Genomic DNA, 20,277 nt, shown 5'->3' on the forward strand with positions numbered 1-20,277 from the left:
GAAGCGTAACCCACCCAGACCCATTCCCCTATATTTACCCCTTCATCTAACACTATGGGCAATTTAGCATGGCCAATTTGCCTAACTTGCACATTTTTTTGGATTGTGGGAGGAAACCGGAGCACCCGGAGGAAACCCACGCAGACACGGGGAGAACGTGCAAACTCCACACAGTCAGTCGCCTGAGGCAGGAATTGAACCCGGGTCTCTGGCGCTGTGAGGCAACAGTGCTAACCACTGTGCCACCGTGCCGCCCTATCCACCAACAACTTCTCATGTCTCCTCCTGGCTCTTCTGAGCTCTCTCTTTAGGTCTTTCCTGACTTCCTTGTAACCCTGAAGCTCCCTAACTGAGTTTTCACATTTTGTCCTAACATCAGCCGCCGCCTTCTTCTTTCCCAAGGATTCCACTTCCTTAGGAGAAAGTGAGGACTGCAGATTCTGAGCTCTCTCTTTAGGTCTTTCCTGACTTCCTTGTAACCCTGAAGCTCCCTAACTGAGTTTTCACATTTTGTCCTAACATCAGCCGCCGCCTTCTTCTTTCCCAAGGATTCCACTTCCTTAGGAGAAAGTGAGGACTGCAGATGCTGGAGAGCAGAGCTGAAAAATGTCTTGCTGGAAAAGCGCAGCAGGTCAGGCAGCATCGATTTTCCTGCTCCTTGGATGCTGCCTGACCTGCTGCACTTTTCCAGCAACACATTCCACTTCCTTAGTAAACCACGGCTCATGCGTTCTATAGACAGGTAGACAGGTACATACTTATCTAGGACACACAGGAGCTTTTCCTTGAATAAGTTCCACATTTTTAATGTGCTCATCCCCTGCAATTTCATTCCCCATTCTGCGCTTCCTAAATCTTGCCTAATTGCATCGTAATTTCCCTTCCCCCAGCTGTAACTCTTGCTCGGTGGAGTACACCTATCCCTTTCCATCACTCAAGTAAACCTGACAGAATTGTGATCACTGTCTCCAAAGTGCTCACCTACTTACAATTCTAACACCTGGCCAGGCTTGTTACCCAGTACTAAATCTAAAGTGGCTTCGCCCCTTGTAGGCCTGTCTACATACTGTGTCAGGAAGCCCTCCTGCACACACTGGACAAAAACTGACCCATCTATAGTACTCATACTATAGTGTTCCCAGTCAATATTTGGATAGTTGAAGTCCCCCATGACAACTACTCTGCCTCTCTCACTCCTATCGAGAATAATCTTTGCTATCCTTTCCACTACATCTCTGGGACTGTTCGGAGGCCTATAGACAACTCCCAGCATGGTGACTTCTCCTTTCCTATTTCTAACCTCAGCCCATACTCCCTCAGTTAATGAGTCCCCAAACATCCTTTCTACAACTGTAATATTGTCCCTGATCAACAATGCCACACCTACCCCTCTTTTATCAACTTCTCTGTTCTTACTGAAACATCTGAATCCCGGAACCGGCAAGAGCCATTCCTGTCCCTGCTCTATCCATGTCTCCGCTTGTAGAGGTCCCACCTACCCCAGAAAGAGCTCCAATTATCCAAAAACCCGAAACCCTCCCTCCTGCACCATCCCTGTGGCCACATGTTCAACTCCTTTCTCTCCCTATTCCTCACCTCACTAGCACGTGGCACGGGTAGCAAACCAGGGAAAACAACTCTGTTTGTCCTAGCTCTAAGCTTCCGTCCTAGCTCCCTGAATTTCTGCCTCAAGTCCCCATCTCTATTCCGACCTATGTCGTTGGTGCCAATGTGCACCACAACTTGGGGCTGCTCTCCCTCCCCTCGAAGGATCCCAAAAACACGCTCAGAGACATCATGGACCCTGGCACCCGGGAGGCAGCACACCAACCGTGAGTGTCTCTCGTCCCCACAGAATCTCCTATCTGTCCCCCGAACTATCGAGTCCCCAATGACTACTGCTCTACTCCTCGTCCCCCTTCCCTTCTGAGCAGCAGGTGCCCCATTGCTTTCCCCTGGTAAGTCATTCCCCCCCCCACAGTATCCAAAATAGTAGACAATGATGACAAAAAGATCAAAGCCAAAGGCTCTGCAGTCTCTTCCCTGTCTTCCCACGGAATGCAAGATTAAATCCCATCCAGCCCAGGGGACTTATCTACTTTTAACTTTTCAGAGTTGCTAACACCTCCTCCCTGTGAACCTCAATCCCATCCAGTCTAGTAGCCTGTATCTCATTATTTTTCTTGACAACATTGTCTTTTTAGAACCTCGAACATTATAGCGCAATACAGCCCTTCGGCCCTCGATGTTGCACCGATCTGCGAAATTAATCTGATTCCCCTCTGACTACACCATTCCATTATTATCCATGTGTATGTCCAGTGCCCGTTTAAATGCTGTTAACGTCAGTGAGTCTGCTACTGTTGCAGGCAGGCCATTCCACACCCCTACTTCTCTCTAAGTAAAGAAGCTGCCCCTGATATCTGTCCAAAATCAATTACTCCCTCACTTTAAAGTTATGTCCCCTCATGTTAGCCTTCACCCTTCGAAGAAAAAGGTTCTCACTGTCCATTCTATCCAACCCTCTGATTATCTTATACATCTTGATTAAGTCACCTCTCAACCTTCTTCTCTCTAACAAAAACAGCCTCCGTTCCCTCAGCCTTTCCTCGTAAGACCTTCCCTCCATACAAGGCAACATCCTAGTAAATCTCCTCTGAACCCTTTCCAAAGCTTCCACATCCTTTCTATATTGCGGTGACTAGAACTGCACGCATTACCCCAGGTGTGGCCACACCAGAGTTTTGTACAGCTGAAGCATGACCTAGTGGCTCCGAAGCCAATCCCTCTCCCAATAAACACCAATGCACCTTATGCCGCCTTAACAATCTTATCAAACTGGGTGGCAACTTTCAGGGATTTATGCACCTGGACCCTGAGATCTCTCTGTTCATCAACGCTGCCAAGATTTTTACCATTAGCCCAGTACTCTGTATTCATGTTACTACTTCCAAAGTGAACTGCCTCACACTTTTCTGCATTAAACTCCATTTGTCACTTTTCAGATCAGCTCTGCATTTTATCCATGTCTCTCTGTAGCCCACAGCATCCTTCCCAACTATCCACAACTATGCCTACCTATTATAGGAAAGATACAGAGGCTTTGGAGAGGGTGCAAAGAAGGTTTATCAGGATGCTGCCTGCACTTGAGGGCTTGTCTTATGAAGAGAGGTTGACTAAGCTCGGACTCTTCTCGCTGGAGAGAAGGAGGAAGAGAGGCGACCTGATCGAAGTGTACAAGGTAGTGAGAAGCTTGGATAGAGTCAATAGCCAGAGACTTCTCCCCCATGGCAGGATTGACTGGTACGAGGGGTCCAAGTTTTGAGATATTCGGAGGAAAGTACAGAGGGGACGTCAGAGGAAGGTTCTTTACGCAGATGCATTCCCAGCGGTGGTGGTGGAAGCGAAGTCATTAGGGACATTGAACCAACTGCTGGACATGCAAATGGATAGCAGTGAATTGAGGGGTGCGTAGGTTAGGTTATTTTACGGTTGCAGAAAGGACGCTTGAGAATTTGTCTCCTGAGGTAGTATGGGCAGAGGTTCGAAACAGGAAAGGAGAGGTCAACCTGTTGGGAGCTTTCTATAGGTCTCCGAATAGTTCCAGAGATGTAGAGGATACGATAGCAAAGATAATCCTCGATAGGAGCGAGAGTGACAGGGTAGTTGCTATGGGAGACTTCAACTTTCCAAATATTTTCTGGGAATACTATAGTTCAAGTACATAGAACATAAAACGTACAGCACAGTACAAGTCCTTTGGCCCTTGATGTTGTGCTGATCTATGAAATTAATCTGATGCCCATCTAAACTAAACTATTCCATTATTATCCATATAAATCTTCTCTGAACCCTTTCCAAAGCTACCACATCCTTCCTAAAATGTGGTGACCAGAACTGCACGCAATATTCCAGGCGCAGCCTTATCAGTGTCTTGAACTGCTGAAGCATGACCTCATGGCTCCAAAACTCAATCCTCCTACCGATGAAGGCTAACACTCCGCATCTGAACAGATTTTGTGTGCGCGTAGGGCTTGTCCGTTGTGGGTGGCTGTTTTAATGTGTTTAGGGTGGAATCTAGAGAAGTGCACCACCGTGAGGTTATCCATGGGTTTGAGTTGAAGTGAGGTACTGAGATGCCTGTCCTCGATGGATTTGTGCACCTGGGCACTGAGATCTCTCTGTTCATCAACGCTGGCGGCCTCTCTTTGACAGCGGACCTGGTAGATGGATTCTGTAGATGGGAGGTTGGCCTTTGTAATTGTCCGGGCCGAGTTCACCATCTCTGTAACCGTCTCCGATCCTGAATGGTACAGCTGCCATACCAGGTAGTGATACATCCAGACAAAATGTTCTCAATGGCACATCTATAAAAGTTGGCAAGGGTATTCACCGTCATGCCAAATTTCCTCAGCTGCCTGAGGAAGAAGAGATGTTGTTGGGCCTTTGTAACCAGTGCGTCCACATGAAGAGTCCAAGAAAGCTTGTTGTTGATGACCACTCCCAGGAGCTTGACACTTTCCACTCCTTCCACCTCTGTGCTGTTAATGTGTAGGGGGGGGCATGAGTAACATCCCGCCGAATGTCAATAATGAGTTCCTTGGTTTTGCTGGCATTGAGAGCTAGGTTGTTCTCAGTGCACCATTTTTTCAGGTCTTCCACCTCCTGTCTATAGTCTGTTTCGTCGCCATCTGAGATTCGACTGACTATGGTGGTGTCACCAGCAAACTTGTAAATGTCATTAGTCTGGTATTTGGCGACGCAGTCATGGGTATACAGTGAGTACAGTAGGGGGGCTGAGTACGCACCTCTGGGGGACTCCAGTGTTGAGTGTTAGTGAGCATAAAATATTGTCCCCAATCTTCACTGATTGTGGCCTGTGGGTCAGGAAACTGAGGATCCAGTTGCAGAGAGTGGGGCTTAGTCCGAGATCAAGTAATCAGTTCCCAGAGGATAATAATGTTGAAGGCTGAACTGTAGTCAATGAGTAGGATTTGAAAAGCAAAATGCAGGGTTATGGGAAGAAGTCTCGAGAATTGTCTTAAATGAAATGCTCATGCAGAGCCAGTGCAGTCATAATGGGTAGAGTGGTCTCTTTCTGTACTGCTGGGCTGTCAGATTCTGTGAATTAGCTTTTTCCACTGTATTATGGTAATAATAATCCAGTCTGGTCAATGGAGTGACCATTTTGTTGAGCTTCAGACTATTGGCTGCAAATAACTATTTCCTGAGCATTAAGGTGGGAGTGTGGCAACTACTATGATATACATAATGGATAATCTTGCATCTCAATTATGTCTTAAATTAGGAGTGTGATGATTCTTTATACAACAGCTAAATTTCTGGTGTATTGAAATAGGGAGCTGTGATAAAAGTAAAGCAGGAGTATATTTTGTTTTGCAGGAATATCTGGGACAGCAGTATAGCAGTGGAAGAGACTGTCCCTCATTTAAGGCAACAGACAGTACTGGTGAGTGCATGCATTGTTATAGACTACAACATTTCAGCAAATTCTCGTGAGTGGACACACTTGAACACTTTACACTTTTACAAGTAGAAATAGTGAGTGCACACTAATATTGATAGGGTCCAAATGTAATATTTCAAAGTTTGCAGTTGGCACAAAATAAGTAGCAAAGATTAAAAAAAAACATAGTTCAGGTCTCCAAACTGTAGTCAGGATACACCAAGAGATACAAAAGATGTGTAGGAAAGACTTGTGGTGGAGCCCATTAGGGAATAGGCAATACTGGATTTATTGTTGTGCAATGAGGCTGAATTGATTATGAGCTTAAGATGAAAGAACCCTTGGGAGGCAGTGATCATAATATGATTGAACTTACTGTGAAATTTGAGAGGGAGAAGATAGAATCAGAGCTAACGGTATTACAGCTTAAGAAAGGCAACTCCAGAGGCATAACAGAGAAGCTGGGTAGAATTGACTGGGAGAGGAGCCTTGCAGGAAAGACAGTGGAACAGCAATGGCAGGAGTTTCTGGGAGTAATTCAGGAGACAAAGCAGAGATTCATTCGAGGAAAACGAGGCCTGATACAGGGAGGATGAGACAACCATGGCTGACCAGGGAAGTCAGGGATAGCATAAAAGCAAAGAAAAAACATATAATTTGATGAACGACAGTGGGAAACCAGAGGATTTTGAAGCTTATAAAGACCAACAGAGGGCAACTAACTGGCCTGTAATTCCCGGGGTTATCCCTATTCCCTTTTTTGAACAGGGGCACAAAATTCTCCACTCTCCAGTCCCCTGGTACCACCCCCGTTGACAGTGAAGACGAAAAGATCATTGCCAACGGTTCTGCAATTTCCTCTCTTGCTTCCCACATAATCCCAGGATATTATCCCGTCAGGCCCGGGGGACCTGTCTATCCTCAAGTTTTTCAAAATGCCCAACACATCTTCCTTCCTAACAAGTATCTCCTCTCGCTTACCAGGCCGTTTCATACTCTCCTCTTCAACAATATGGTCCCTCTCATTTGTAAATACTGAAGAAATGTACTCATTCAAGACCTCTCCTATCTCTTCCGACTCAATACACCACCTTATTCCTGACCCTTCAACTAAGGGGAACAGCTGCCTTCTATCCATAATGACCATGCGCCTCATAATGTTATATCTGTCTTAGTTCTGTCAGGTCCCCATTCAACCTTCTCTGCTCCAAAGAAAACCACCCTTGCTTATTCAGTGCCTCTTCACAGTTTAAATGCTCTTCCCCGGTAACATCCTGGTGAGCCTACTTTGCAGCCCCTTCAGTACAATCACATCCTTTTGAGAATGCACGAACCAGTCCACCGTACTCCTAATCAAAGGCTTGAGTTCCAACATGATCTCACTGCTCTGTATGCTTCACCTGATAAAGGCAAAAGAGTCCCATAGGCTGCCTTAACTACCCAAATAACTGCCCATCTGACAAGCCCATCTATCCTTCAGTCCAAGGCCACCCTTCCGAAGAGGGTTACGCAACTTTGGTACACTCAGGTGGTGGGATAGGACTGTTAAATTTTTTGTAAGATGATGAAGGAATCAAGGATTATTGCAATAGATGGAAATGTAGAAATCAAAACAACACATTGGCCATGATTTTATGCAAGAACAGAACAGGCTTTGGGGGTTGATTGGTCTGCTTCTGCCTCTGTTTCATATGTTCCTATGTACAGCTCCTCCAGCCCCGGTTACAGCTGACCTTTGGCCCCAGCAAAATCCCTGGCACCCAGTAAGGCTAATGCTCCCTTGGTGATAGTCGTTTTGAAACCCCCAGTCTGCTGACCTGTGCTAGACAAAAATCCTTTGTTCATCAACCAAACCTCTGTCCGCCGGTCTCTGACCCTCTGTCCCCCGGCCTGTGAAGCTCTGTTTTGTGGCCAGGGCTGACGTGAGCTCCTTTCTTAGGTGTTGCGAACTGTCACGGTGTGTTTAGTGGACTGAGTTTGCAATTTGCTGATGCTGGTTCATTCATGATTTCCTGCAGTTTGAGAGCAGTGTTGCTGCAAAATGTCTGGCGAGCATTCTGCTTGAACTTAATGGATTGCGGGAATTCCTTGATAGAAACTCCCAGTTTGGATCTGGAACTCTGGGAAATGCAAGGTAAGATTAATGGGCAGCAGAAGTGAAGGTAATACCAACACCAAACCCCTCAGTTAGTGAGGGACACTATTCGGTGTTCAGTTTTCAACGTCCCACACTATGCAGTCAAGCAGCGAAGTCCTGCATTGTGCGGGCAATGTGCAACATTCTGCATTGTATGATCAGTACATGATGTCCAGCACGCTGCAGTCAGTATGGGGTTGTCAGTCTTATATTGACCATTGTTGTAAAAGCACATCAGGTTCACTGATGTTCTTTAGAACTGGAAATTTGATACCTTTACCTTGTCAGACAGCTCACTCAGTGAGCATTTTCAACAGTCAGTGGGTGTTCCCCACACACTGCAATCCGTGAGTGTTGTCCCATTGGATCAAGTTGATGACTTGAATCTGTGACAGTGTTTATCACACAGAGCTGTTGAGGCTGAGATGGACAGATTGTTAATCATTAAGGGAGTCAAGGATTATGGGGAAGGAGCAGCAACATGAAGTTGGGGATTATCAGGTCAGCCATTATCTCATTGAATAGCAGAGCAGACTCAATGGGCTGAATGACTTATTTTTGCTCCTGCATTTTATGGTGAATGTTGCCCTGTGGCACCTAGGCAGTGATTGTTACCCCATGCTATCTGGTCAGAATGTTACCCCATACTGATAGCATTGGTTTTCTGAACTGGCTAACATTTACTTTTGCAGCTTTAGTGCTTCCAATGTACCACAGCGGCTGCTGGGTTTCATACGTCCTGACGGAGGTTCACAGCAAGTTCAACAGGAGCTACAAAGGAAATACCACAGTGAGTAGTTTATAGATTCACTTAAACTGCAATCATCAAATGGTTACAGAATAGAAACGTTGGAAACAATTCTGCTAAACTTCAGGGTAATGAAAAAGCAATGATGACATAGTTGGCTGGTGTGGACAGAAAGGAATTTAGCAGAAAACATGATTGAAAAATGACATCTATTTCAGAAATAGTTCATGATAGGACTTGTGCAATAAATTGTAGGGCCCTACTTATTGTTATGGAACAGAGACACTTAGGGATTTAAGTACATAATGCTTTGAAATTTGCGTCGCAGGTAGACAGGGTGGTGGAGAAGACATTTGGCATGTTTGACTTCATTCCTCAGACCTTTGAGTATAGGAATTAGTATATCATGTTGAGGTTGCATAGGGCATTGGTGAGGCCTCTACTGGAATACTTTACTGAACTGGAGAACATATAGAAAACGTTTACCAGGGTGTTGCTGGGAGTGGAGGACTTTTGTTTTAGATTAGATTAGATTAGATTACTTACAGTGTGGAAACAGGCCCTTTGGCCCAACAAGTCCACACCGACCCACTGAAGCGCAATCCACCCAGACCCATTCCCCTACATTTACCCCTTCACCTAACACTATGGGCAATTTAGCATGGCCAATTCACCTAACCTGCACATCTTTGGACTGTGGGAGGAAACCGGAGCACCCAGAGAAAACCCACGCAGACACGGGGAGAATGTGCAAACTCCACACAGTCAGTCACCTGAGGCGGGAATTGAACCCGGGTCTCTGGTGCTGTGAAGTAGCAGTGCTAACCACTGTGCCACCATGCCTTGCCGTCCAGACTTGAGATCTGGAAAGACTGGGACTCACCAAACTTCCTCATATCTGACCTTATGATGAAGGGAAGGTTATTATTGAAGTAGCTAGAGATGTTTGGGCTGAGGACACTACCCTGAGGAACTCCTGCTGAGATGACTGACCTCCAGCAACCACAACCATCTTTCGATGTACCAAGATCTTTGGTCCCAATCAGCGGAGAGTTTGCCCCAATTCCGATTGACTCTATCCATTCCTCTCAATATCTTGGATAACTCGATCAGGTTACCTCTTTTACTCCTCCTCTCCAAAGAGAAAAGTCCAAGCTTAGTCAACCTTTCTTCGAAAGACAAGCCCTCCAGGTAAACCTTCTTTATAATGGGTGACCAGAACTGGACACAATATTCCAAGTGTGGTCTCACAGTGTCTTGTAGAGCTGTGGCAAAACCTCATGGCTCTTAAACTCAATACCCCTGTTAATGAAAGCCAAAATGCCATATACTTTCTTAACAACCGTATCCACTTGGGTGGCAACTTTGAGGGATCAATGCACTTGAACACCAAGATCCCTCTGTTTATGCCAAAAATCCTGTCTTTAATCCTATATTCAGCATTCAAGTTCAACCTTCCAAACTGCATCACTTCGCATTATCCAGGTTGAACTCCATCTGCCATTTCTCAGCCCAGCTCTGCATCCTATCTATGTCGTGCTGCGGCCTGCAATAGCCCTCGATACTACCAACGGCACCTCCAACCTTTGTGTCATTGGCAAATTTACTAAACCACCCCTCAACCTCCTCATCCAAGTCAATTATAAAAACTACAAAGAGCAGAGGCCCTGCAGGACACCACTCACCACTGACCTCCAGGCAGAATACCTTCCGTCTACAACTAATCTCTGCCTTCAGTCAGCCAACCAATTCTGAATCCAGATAGCCAAATCTCCCTGTATCCCATACCTCCTGACTTTATGAATGAGCCTACCATGGGGAACCTTATCAAATGCCTTGCTGAAGTCCATATACACCACATCCACTGCTCGACTGTCATCGACCTGTCATGTCACCACCTCAAAGAACTCAATAAGATTTGTGAGGCATGTCCTGCCCCTCACAAAGCCATGCTGACTGCCTTTAATCACGCTATGCTTTTTCAAATACTTTTAAACCCTATCCCTCAAAATTCTTTTTAAAACTTTGCTGACCACTGACGTAAGCCTGACTAGTCTGTAATTGCCAGGGATTTCCCTATTCCCCTTCTTGAAAACAGGAACAACGTTTACCTCCTTCCAATCGTCTGGTCCAACTCCCGTGGAGAGTGAGGAGGCAAAGATCTTCGCCAGTGGCGGAGCAACTTCCTTTCTCACTTCCCGGAGCAGCCTAGGATAAATCTGGTCTGGCCCTGGGGACTTATCAATCTTAATGTTTGCCAACATTTCCAGTACTTCAACTTCATCAATCTTGATCTGTTTAAGCCTGTTTCCCAGCTCCTCAAAGATCTGATTCACAACAAGGTCCCTTTCCATACTGAAAACCAAAGCAAAACACTAATTGAGGGCTTCCCCTATCTGCTCAGACTCCATGCACAAGTCCCCTATGCTATCCCTGATCGGCCCTACCTTCTCCCTGATCATTCTGTTATTCCTCACATATGAGTAAAATGCCTTTGGGTTCTCCCTAATCCTTCCTGCCAGGCCTTTGTCGTGCCCCCTCCTGGTTCTCCTCAGTCCATTTTTGAGCTCCTTTCTCATAAGCCTGTAATCCTCTAAAGCTGTTCTAAATCCTTACTTCCTTCACCTTACGTAAGTTGCCTTCTTCCTTTGGACGAGAAGTTCCTCTGTTCATGTCATCCAAGGCTCCTTAATCTTACCCCTTCTTACCTGTCTCAGAGGAACAAATATGTGCATCACTCGCAATAACTGCTTCTTAAACAGTTTCCACATGTCTGATGTGGTCTTTCTGTGGAACAATTGCTCCCAGTCTGTACTTCCCAACTCCTGTCTGATAGCGTCATAATTTCCTTTTCCCCAATTAAATATCTTCCCTTGGTAACTGCTCCTTTCCATCTCCAAAGTTATGGTAAATGTGAGGCAGTTGTGGTCACTGTCCCCAAAGTGTTCTCCTACTGCAAGATTTGACACTTGTCCTGGCTCATTGCCAAGCACCAAATCCAAAATGGCCTCTCCCCTCGTCCATCTGTCTGCATACTGAGGAAGGAAACCCTCCTGAACACGCCTGACAAAAACGGCACCATCCAAACCATCTGCACGAAGGAGGTTCCAGTCAATATGGGGAAAGTTGAAGTCATCCATAACAGTAACCTTGCTCCATCTGCATTTTTCCAAAAGCTGTCCACCTATGAGTTCTTCAATCTCCCTACTGCTATTAGGGGATCTGGAGAAGACCTCCAATGAGGTGGCTGTTCCCTTTCTGTTTCTAACTCCCACCCATACTGACTCAGAAGACAAACCTTCCTCAACAACCTTCGTTTCTGTAGCTGTGATGCACTCTCTGATTAGCAATGCTGCACCCCCTCCTCTTTTTCCACCCTCCCTGTTCTTTTATTCCTCATATACCTATAGAAAGCTTTAGGGTTCTCCTTTATTCTACCTGCTAAAGACTGCTCATGTCCTCTCTTTGCTCTTCTTAATGTCTCTTTACATCCTTCCGAGCTATTCTGTAACTCTCTATCGCCTCATCTGAACTACCTCGTCTTGGCGCCACACAAGCCTCGGTCTTCCACTTAACAAGAGATGCAGTTTCTGTTGTAAATCATGGTTCCCTTACCTTATTGCTCCCTACCTGCCTGACAGGGACATACCTATCAAAGACACGCATAATCTGTTTCTTAAAACAGCTCCACGTTTTGATTGTCCCCATCCCTTGCATTTTGCAACCCCATTCTCTGCATCCTAAGTCTTGCCTAATCGCATTATAATTGCCCTTGCCCCATCGATAACTCTTGATCTGCAGCATGTACCTATCCCTTTCCATCACTAAATTAAACGTAACCGAATTATGGTCCCTCTCTCCAAAGTGCTCGACTACAACTAAATCAAACAGGCCTGGTTCATTTCCAAGCACCAGATCCAGTGTGGCCTCCCCTCTTGTCAGCCCTTCGACATACTGTGTCAGGAAACCCTCCTGTACACATTGGACAAAAACTGATCTATCCGATGTACTTGAGTTATATGTTAGGGAAGTTAAAATCCCCCATAATAATAATTTTGTCAATCCTTTCATCCCCATCCCTGGAACTCTGCAGAGGCCTATAAAAGGACCTCTCCTCCCCTGTTTCTAACCTCAGCCCATACCACTTCAGTAGATGAGCCCTCATCAAAATTCTTTCAGCCACCGTTATACTGAACTTGACTAACAAGGCCACATCTCCCCCTCTTTTACCGCCTTCCCTGTTCTTAATGAAAGATCTAAACCCTGAAACCTGCAACATTCATTCCTGACCCTGCTCTATCCATGTCTCCGAAATAGCCACAACATCAAAATCCCAGGTACCTATCCATGCTGCAAGCTCACCTACCTTCTTTCGGATACTCCAGGCATTGAAGTAGACACACTTCAAACCAGCTTGCTGTCTGCCAGCGCGTTCCTGTGACCATGAAATCCTGACCATGTCCTCCCTACTCTCATCCTCCTGTGCACTGGAACTACACCTCAGGTTTCTATCCCCCTGCTGAACTAGTTTAAACTCACCTGAATAGCACCAGCAAATTTCCCACCCAGGATATTCGTACCCCTCTGGTTCAATTGAAGACCATCCTGTTTGTAGAGGTCCCAACTTCCCCAAGATCGCATTTGGTGCAATGATGACCTTGATCTCAAGGTTAGTCACTCTCCCCTCTCCTCTGGAATTCAGCTCTTTAGCCCAATTTTGAAACAAGGCTGTTAATGAGGCCAGGACCTGAGGCACCCTGGCCATACCCAAACTGGGTGTCGCTGAGCAGCTGCTGCTTGCTAGCTGATGATTCCTTCTGTCACTTTTCTCAGGATCAGTAGTAAAGTGCTGGGGCAGTAATTGGCCAGGTTGAATTTGTCCTGCTCTGTGTGTCCAGGACATAACTGGGATATGTTCCACATTGTCAGGTAGATGCCAGTGTTGTAACTGTATTGAAATAACTTGGCTGAGAGTGCGCCAAGTTCTGAAGCACAAGTCTGGAATGTTGTCCAGATCCATAGCCTTTGCTGTATCCAGTGTCTCCAACCGTTTCTTGGTATCACATTGGAGTGAATGAAATTGTCTGAAGACTGGTATTTGTGATGCTGGACATCCCTGGAGGAGGCCAAGGTGTGTCACGTGCTTGGCTCCCCTTTCCTAGCAGTTGAGGATATTTGTGGAACTACCTTCTCCAATGAGTTAGAGCTGTGTATAAGGCATGGTTCCGTGAATATGACTACACAATGCCATGCTGTTGCTTGAGTAGTCTTTGAGACAGCACTCCCAATTTTGGTACCAATCCACAGATGTTAGTAAGAAGGACTTTGCAAGATCAACAAGACTGTTTCTTGCTGTTGTCTTTTCCCGAGCTGAGGTTGATTCCAGTTCGTCCATTCGGTTTAATTTCTTTGTTGAGATTTGGTTGAAATTGTTACAACTCAGTGGCTTGCTGGACCATTTTGTGGGGATTTAAAGTCGACAACATTGTTATGGATGTGAAATCACATGTGGGCCAGGCTGGGTGAGGATGGCAATTTTCCTTCCCTACAGAGCATTAATGAATCACATTGGTTTTTCTGACAATCAGCAATGGTTTCATCATCACCTTAAGACTTTTAATTCCAGTTTTTTATAATTGAATTCAAATTCCACCATCTGCTGTGGTGTCGTTTGAACCCAGGTCCCTAGAACATTGGCTGAGTTTCAATACACACCCTCTCTGCTCTTAAAGCCTCGGCTAATAAAGGCAAGTATCCTCTTTGACTTGATCACTTCATCTCCCTGTCCCGCTCCTTTAAAGGGCCAGTGGACATACACACCAAGGTCCATCTGTTCCTCAGTGCTTCCCATGGTCCTTCCATTCCACGTGTATTCCCTGGATTGATTGTCCTGCCTAAGTACATCACCTCACACTTATCCAGATTACATTCCATTTGCCATAGATTGCCCATCTGACCAGCATCGATATACTCCAGTCATATAAGGCGAACCCCTGTTTATCACCCTATCAAGTTGTATCATCTGCAAACTTAGTGATCAACCACCCGACTTTCAAGTTTTAATCATTTATATGATCAGAAACAGCAAGAACTCTGACAGTGATCACTGTAGAACCCTACTGTAGACAGGCTTCCAGTCACATCAACATCACTTGACCATCTCCCTCTGTTTCCTGCTGGTCAGCTAATTCTGGATCCAAGTAACCAGATTTCCTTGGATCTCATGGGGTCTTAAGCTTCACTATCAGTCTCCCATGTTGGACCTTATGAAAAGCCTGTGGAACTCCAAGTGGACAATGTTGAATGCATTGTCCTCATCCACACACCTGGTCACCTCTTCGGAAAATTAAATCAAGTTGGTCATCCATGACCTCCCGTGCTGACTGTTGATTACTCCCTGTCTGTTCAAGCGCAGGTTATTTCTATCCCTCAGAATTCCTTCCAATAGTTTCCCCACCACTGAGGTTGGATTGATTGGTCTATAGTTTCCAGATTTATCCTTTGTACTTTTGATGAGTAATTATGCCATAATTGCTGTCCTCAAGTCCCTTGGCCCCTTTTCTATGGCCAGACAGGAATTGAAAAATATTGTCAGTACTCCTAAAAGTTCCTGTCTTGCCTCACTCAAATGCTTGGGATGCATGTCATCCAGCTCTGGAGATTTATAAGACGAGAGGACCTAAGATTAAGGTGAGGAGTAAATGATTTAGAGGAAGTCTGAGGAAGAGTTTTTTTCCACCCAGAAGGTGGAGTAAATATGGAACGGACTGCCTGACATGGTGGTGTAAGCAAGTACTTTCGCAACATTTAAGAAGCACTTGGACGAACATTTAAAATGCCAGGATGTTGTTGGTGATGGACCAAATGCAGGTAAATGGGATCAGTATGGTCTCCATTAGTTGGCATAGACATGGTGGAATGAAGGTCCTGTTCCTATGTTGTGTAACTTTATGACTCCATCAGTAAAGGTACAAAAGTAGGCCTTTTGGTCTCTTGAGCCTCCTCTGTCAATCAATAAGATCATGGCTGACTTGATATTCCTCACACCCACAACCCTTGATTCCCCTTCTGTTCAAAAGTCTAACTATCTTAGCCTTAATTGCACACAACTCTCTATAGCAAGGAGTTCCAAAGGCTCAAATCGCAGAGAGATCATTCTTTCTCATCTCTGCCTTAGATTTGTACCTCTTTATTCTGAGACAGTGAGGGAGACTTTTTTTAAATTCGCTCTCAGGATGAGGGTGTTGCTGGCTCAGCCAGCATTTAATGCCCATACCTAATTACCCAGAGGGCAGTTCAGAGTCAACCACATTGCTGTCGGTCTGGAGTCACATGCAGACCAGATCAGATAGGGGTGGCAATTTCCTTTTCTAAAAGACATTTGTGAAGCAGTTGGGTTATTCTGACAATCGACAATGGATTTGTAGTCATCATTAGCCTCGTAATTCTAGAATTTTATTGAATTCAAATTGCACCATCTGAGCAGGCAGGATTTGAACCCAGGTCCCCAGAACATTACCTCGGTCTCTGGACTAACAGTTCAGCAATAACATCACTAGGTCATCACCCCCCCGAGCATTCTCTCAGCATTTACCATGTCAAACCCTTTAAGAATCAATGAGACCACCTCTCATTCTTCTCAACTTAGATTCCCAACCTGCATAGCCTTTGCTCATAAGACAATTCACCCAAATGAGGGATAATCCTAGTAAACCTTTTCTCTAGTATTTCCTTTGAAATGATATATTTCCTAAAGTAAGTGAACCAAAGCTCCTCTGTGCTCCAGATGTGATCTCAACAGGATCTTGTACAGTTGGAGTGACTTCCTTACTCTTATAATCCAATCGCCCTGAAGTAAAAGTCAATATTCTATTAGCTTTGCTGATTACCTGCTGCATCGTTTGCCAGCTTTCTGCATTTCATGCACAAGTGTTCCCAAAGCCTTTTGTTTTGCACCTTTCTCATGTTTTTCTCCATTTATCAATTTATAAGTCTGCCAGACCATTCAGAACCTCCTCTCTGACAATTTTAAATCTATTATAATTCTTCTCCCAGATTGGAAGGTTTAAAACCAGGGGACACAATTTAAAAATAAAAGGGTAGCATTTAAGTTGAGGGTAAGAATTTTTTTTACGCAGAAGGTTGTGAATATTTGGAATTCTCTGCCACAGAGCTGTGGAAGCTCAGTCTCTGAGTTTGTTTTAGGTAGGGATTGATTTCTGATTATCAGTTGAATGAGGTGAATAAAGGCACTGAAGTGTTTGATCACCCGTGATGGTATTGAATGGTGGAGCAGGCTCAATGGGCTGAATAGCCTGCTAATGTTTCTATGTGTACATCTGTGATTGTGTGATATCATTCATTTCTAAACTTCGCAGTCCTCAAACCTGATCTCAGGACTAACCTGCTCCTTCTTTCCTCAGCCGAAGCACAGGCTTATGAGAAGCTGTCACTACAGGGTATACAGCAGCTGATCCATTACACCTGTCAGACTCTAACTCTTTGGAAGATGCTCTGCGATCACCAGTTTGGCGTTATCATTGCAGATTTACAGAAGGTATTTTTAATTCATTCATGAAGTATGAGAGTTACAGAAGGCCAAAATGTATTGCCCATCCTAATTGCTTAATGTGGCAAGCTATTTTGTTAAATCACCAGGGTCCATGCCATGAAGGTATATCATGCTCCTGTTAGGGAGTTCCAGGATTTTGACCCAAATACAATGGAAAGACAGCAGTACGGTTTTGAGGTGAGGAAGCTGTGGGACTTACAGGAGAAAGTGCAGGTGATACTCCTGCCGTGATTTTGCTGCCTTTATTCTTTCAGATGGTGGACGTTGTTAGTTTGGAAGGCATTGTCAAAGGAGACTTTAATATGCTTCTCTACAAGAAGTCTGTGTGTGTTGGTCTCGTTAAGTTCTGTTCATGGAGTGCTGCCATGAAGATGGTGGTGTTAGATTCACTGATGGTAATACTGTTGAGAAATAATTTGCTTTCTTTTTATTGGGGGTGGTTATTGACTGCACTTGTGTTTTGCAAATGTTTCCTGCCAGTTATTAGGGAAGGCCTAAATTCTGAGTCTTGTACAATGTTGCAGACTGCTACTGAACATTTTAGGTATCGATGATGTTGGAGAGCATGTCAATTGAAGATAGTTTGGTTAAGGACTCAACCGTGAGGCATTCCTACAGCTTTGTCCTAAGTTAGATAATTGATTCCAACAACCATAATAAACAAATATCAAGCAGTTAGCTTCCATCTTGTTGAGAATGATATCTTGGTATATATTTGATGTTCAACAGCAATATCGTAGCAAAAGCTCCCCCTATCAATATTCTAAAATGGCCATTCTTGATCACAATTTTTTTAAAATTCACTGTGGCTGTCTCTGACCGGTAAGGATAGTAGTTTCCTTCCCAAAAGGGCATTAATGAACGCGTTCTTTCCAGCTTTGACAAAGGGTCAGTTAGATCCGAAACGTCAGCTCTTTTCTCTCCTGACAGATGCTGCCAGACCTGCTGAGATTTTCCAGCATTTTCTCTTTTGGTTTCAGATTCCAGCATCCGCGGTAATTTGCTTTTATTTTATGTTCTTTCCAGTAATCAACAATGGTCTCATAGTCATCATTAGACTCTTAATTCCAGATTTTCTTGTTCTGAATTCAAACTTCACCAGCTGCCATAATGGGATTTGAATCCGGGTTCCCAGAACATTACCTGGGTCTCGGGATTAATAGTCTAGCCATACTATGAGGCTAATTTCAGGATTTTGACAGTGAAGAATCAGATCAACCATACTTGAGAACAGTTAGTCTAGAAGATTCCTGAAAAACATGACATGTTATCAAAACTTTTTGTCTTATGCTGATCAGGGCAAATGCATAAATGTCAAATTTCAAATGATAACATCTAATACAAGAAGAGGAAAAGCTTCCAATATTTGTAAATCAGTTTTAATTTATCAGATCGTTGTGATGACAAAGCAACAGGGAACAATAGACTCCCAAATTCCTAGCAACCTCCACAAAGGTATGAAGATTGAAAATTTTCTTTTGTTTGTATAGAATGATCCCTGCTTACGAACGTTTGTTGCTTTGAAGAAGCATAAGTAAGCCATGTTTTGAGTGGAGCTGATTAAGTTGAATCATTTTTATTCATTCAGGTATGTGGGGGCATTTATTACCTGTCCCTAATTGCCCTAAAGATGGTGGTGAACAGCTTCTTGCTGTAGTCCATTGGCTGAGGTAAACCCACAATGTCATTAGGGAGGCATTCCAGGATTTGCACCCATTGAAGGAACAGCAATGTATTTCCAAGTCAAGGTGGCGGAGGGGGACTTGCAGATGAGGATGTTCCTGTGTATCTGCTGTCCTAGGTGGTTGGGCAGGTGGTATGGTCATGAGTTTGGAAGATGTTATCCAAGGACCATAAACTATCCCCAGCACCTTGGACTTTGAATCTCTTAAGTAATTTGGTGATTGGTTTCTCACCAAATGTCTTCTGGAAATCCAAATGTCTTGGATCTTCTGGTTCCCCTTTAGTTATCCTGCTTTTACCTCCTCAAGAATTCTAATAGTTTAGCCAAAAGGCTTTGCTGATTCTGCCTGATTATGTTATGTACTTGCAAATGTTCTGTTATTACATCCTCCTCTATCCAGATCACACATGATTTTGGATGCCTCTATCAAATCTCCTCTCATTTTTTTTCTTCAAGTCTTCTCTTACTGGAGTATGGTCCCAACTTCTTCTGCACTGTCCCCAATACATTCACTTCTTTCTTATGAAGTGATCCTGTACAAATTCAACATTGTTTCCCTTACCTTTCCAAAATGCTGAGTACTCTGGGATATTCAATTTCCAGAACTGGTCTCCTTGTAACCATGTCACAGTAATTGACAATAGGCAAGAGGTGCAGGAGTAGGCCATTCTGCCCTTTAAGCCTGCACTACCATTCAATATGATCATGGCTGATCATCCTTAATCAGTATCCTGTTCCTGCCTTATCTCCATAACCCTTGATTCCACTCTCCTTGAGAGCTCTATCCAACTCTTTCTTAAATGAATCCAGAGACTGGCCCTCCACTGCCCTCTGGGGCAGAGCATTCCACACAGCCACCACTCTCTGGGTGAAGAAGTTTCTCCTCATCTCTGTCCTAAATGGTCTACCCCTTATTTTTAAGCTGTGTCCTCTGGTTCGGCACTCACATATCAGCGGAAACATGTTTCCTGCCTCCAGCGTATCCAATCCTTTAATAATCTTATATGTCTCAATCAGATCCCCTCTCAGTCTTCTAAACTCAAGGGTATACAAGTCCAGTCGCTCCTGTCTTTCAGCGTAAGGTAGTCCCGCCATTCCAGGAATTGACCTCGTGAACCTTAGCTGCACTCCCTCAATAGCCAGAATGTCTTTCCTCAAATTTGGAGACCAGAACTGCACACACTACTCCAGGTGTGGTCTCACCAGGGCCCTGTACAGCTGCAGAAGGACCTCTTTGCTTCTATACTCCTGTTCTTGCCACCAAAGTGGATAACCATACATTTATCCACATTAAACTGCATCTGACCACTCACCTAACCTATCCAGGTCACCCTGTAATCTCCAAACATCCTCCTCATATTTCACCCTGCCATCCAGCTTAGTATCACTTACTAATACCGTCTTCTATATCATTAACATATATTGTAAAAAGCTGCGGTCCCAGCACTGATCTCTGCAGTACCCCACTGGTCACTGCCTGCCATTCCAAAATGGAGCTGTTTATCACTACTCTTTGTTTCCTATCAGCCAACCAACTTTCAATCCAAGTTAGTACTTTGCCCCCAATACCATGCGCCCTAATTTTGCTCACTAACCTCCTATGTGGGATTTTATCAAAAGCTTTCTCAAAGCCCAGGTACACTACATCTACTGGATCTCCATCGTCCAT

General features: G+C 44.5%; 1 protein-coding gene across 1 annotated transcript in view; it reads left to right on the forward strand.

Moving 5' to 3' along the window:
• Positions 1–20,277, forward strand: part of nup155 (nucleoporin 155) — a 198,611-nt gene that overhangs the window by 132,106 nt on the left and 46,228 nt on the right. The window contains exons 20-23 of the mRNA XM_043721181.1: positions 5,404–5,470; positions 7,486–7,601; positions 8,297–8,394; positions 16,776–16,909. Of these exons, the coding sequence (XP_043577116.1) occupies positions 5,404–5,470; positions 7,486–7,601; positions 8,297–8,394; positions 16,776–16,909 (415 nt within the window). The remainder of the gene's footprint in view (positions 1–5,403; positions 5,471–7,485; positions 7,602–8,296; positions 8,395–16,775; positions 16,910–20,277) is intronic.

This window comes from Chiloscyllium plagiosum, chromosome 2 (genome assembly GCF_004010195.1).
Source record: "Chiloscyllium plagiosum isolate BGI_BamShark_2017 chromosome 2, ASM401019v2, whole genome shotgun sequence".
In the NCBI taxonomy this organism is placed as follows: domain Eukaryota; kingdom Metazoa; phylum Chordata; class Chondrichthyes; order Orectolobiformes; family Hemiscylliidae; genus Chiloscyllium; species Chiloscyllium plagiosum.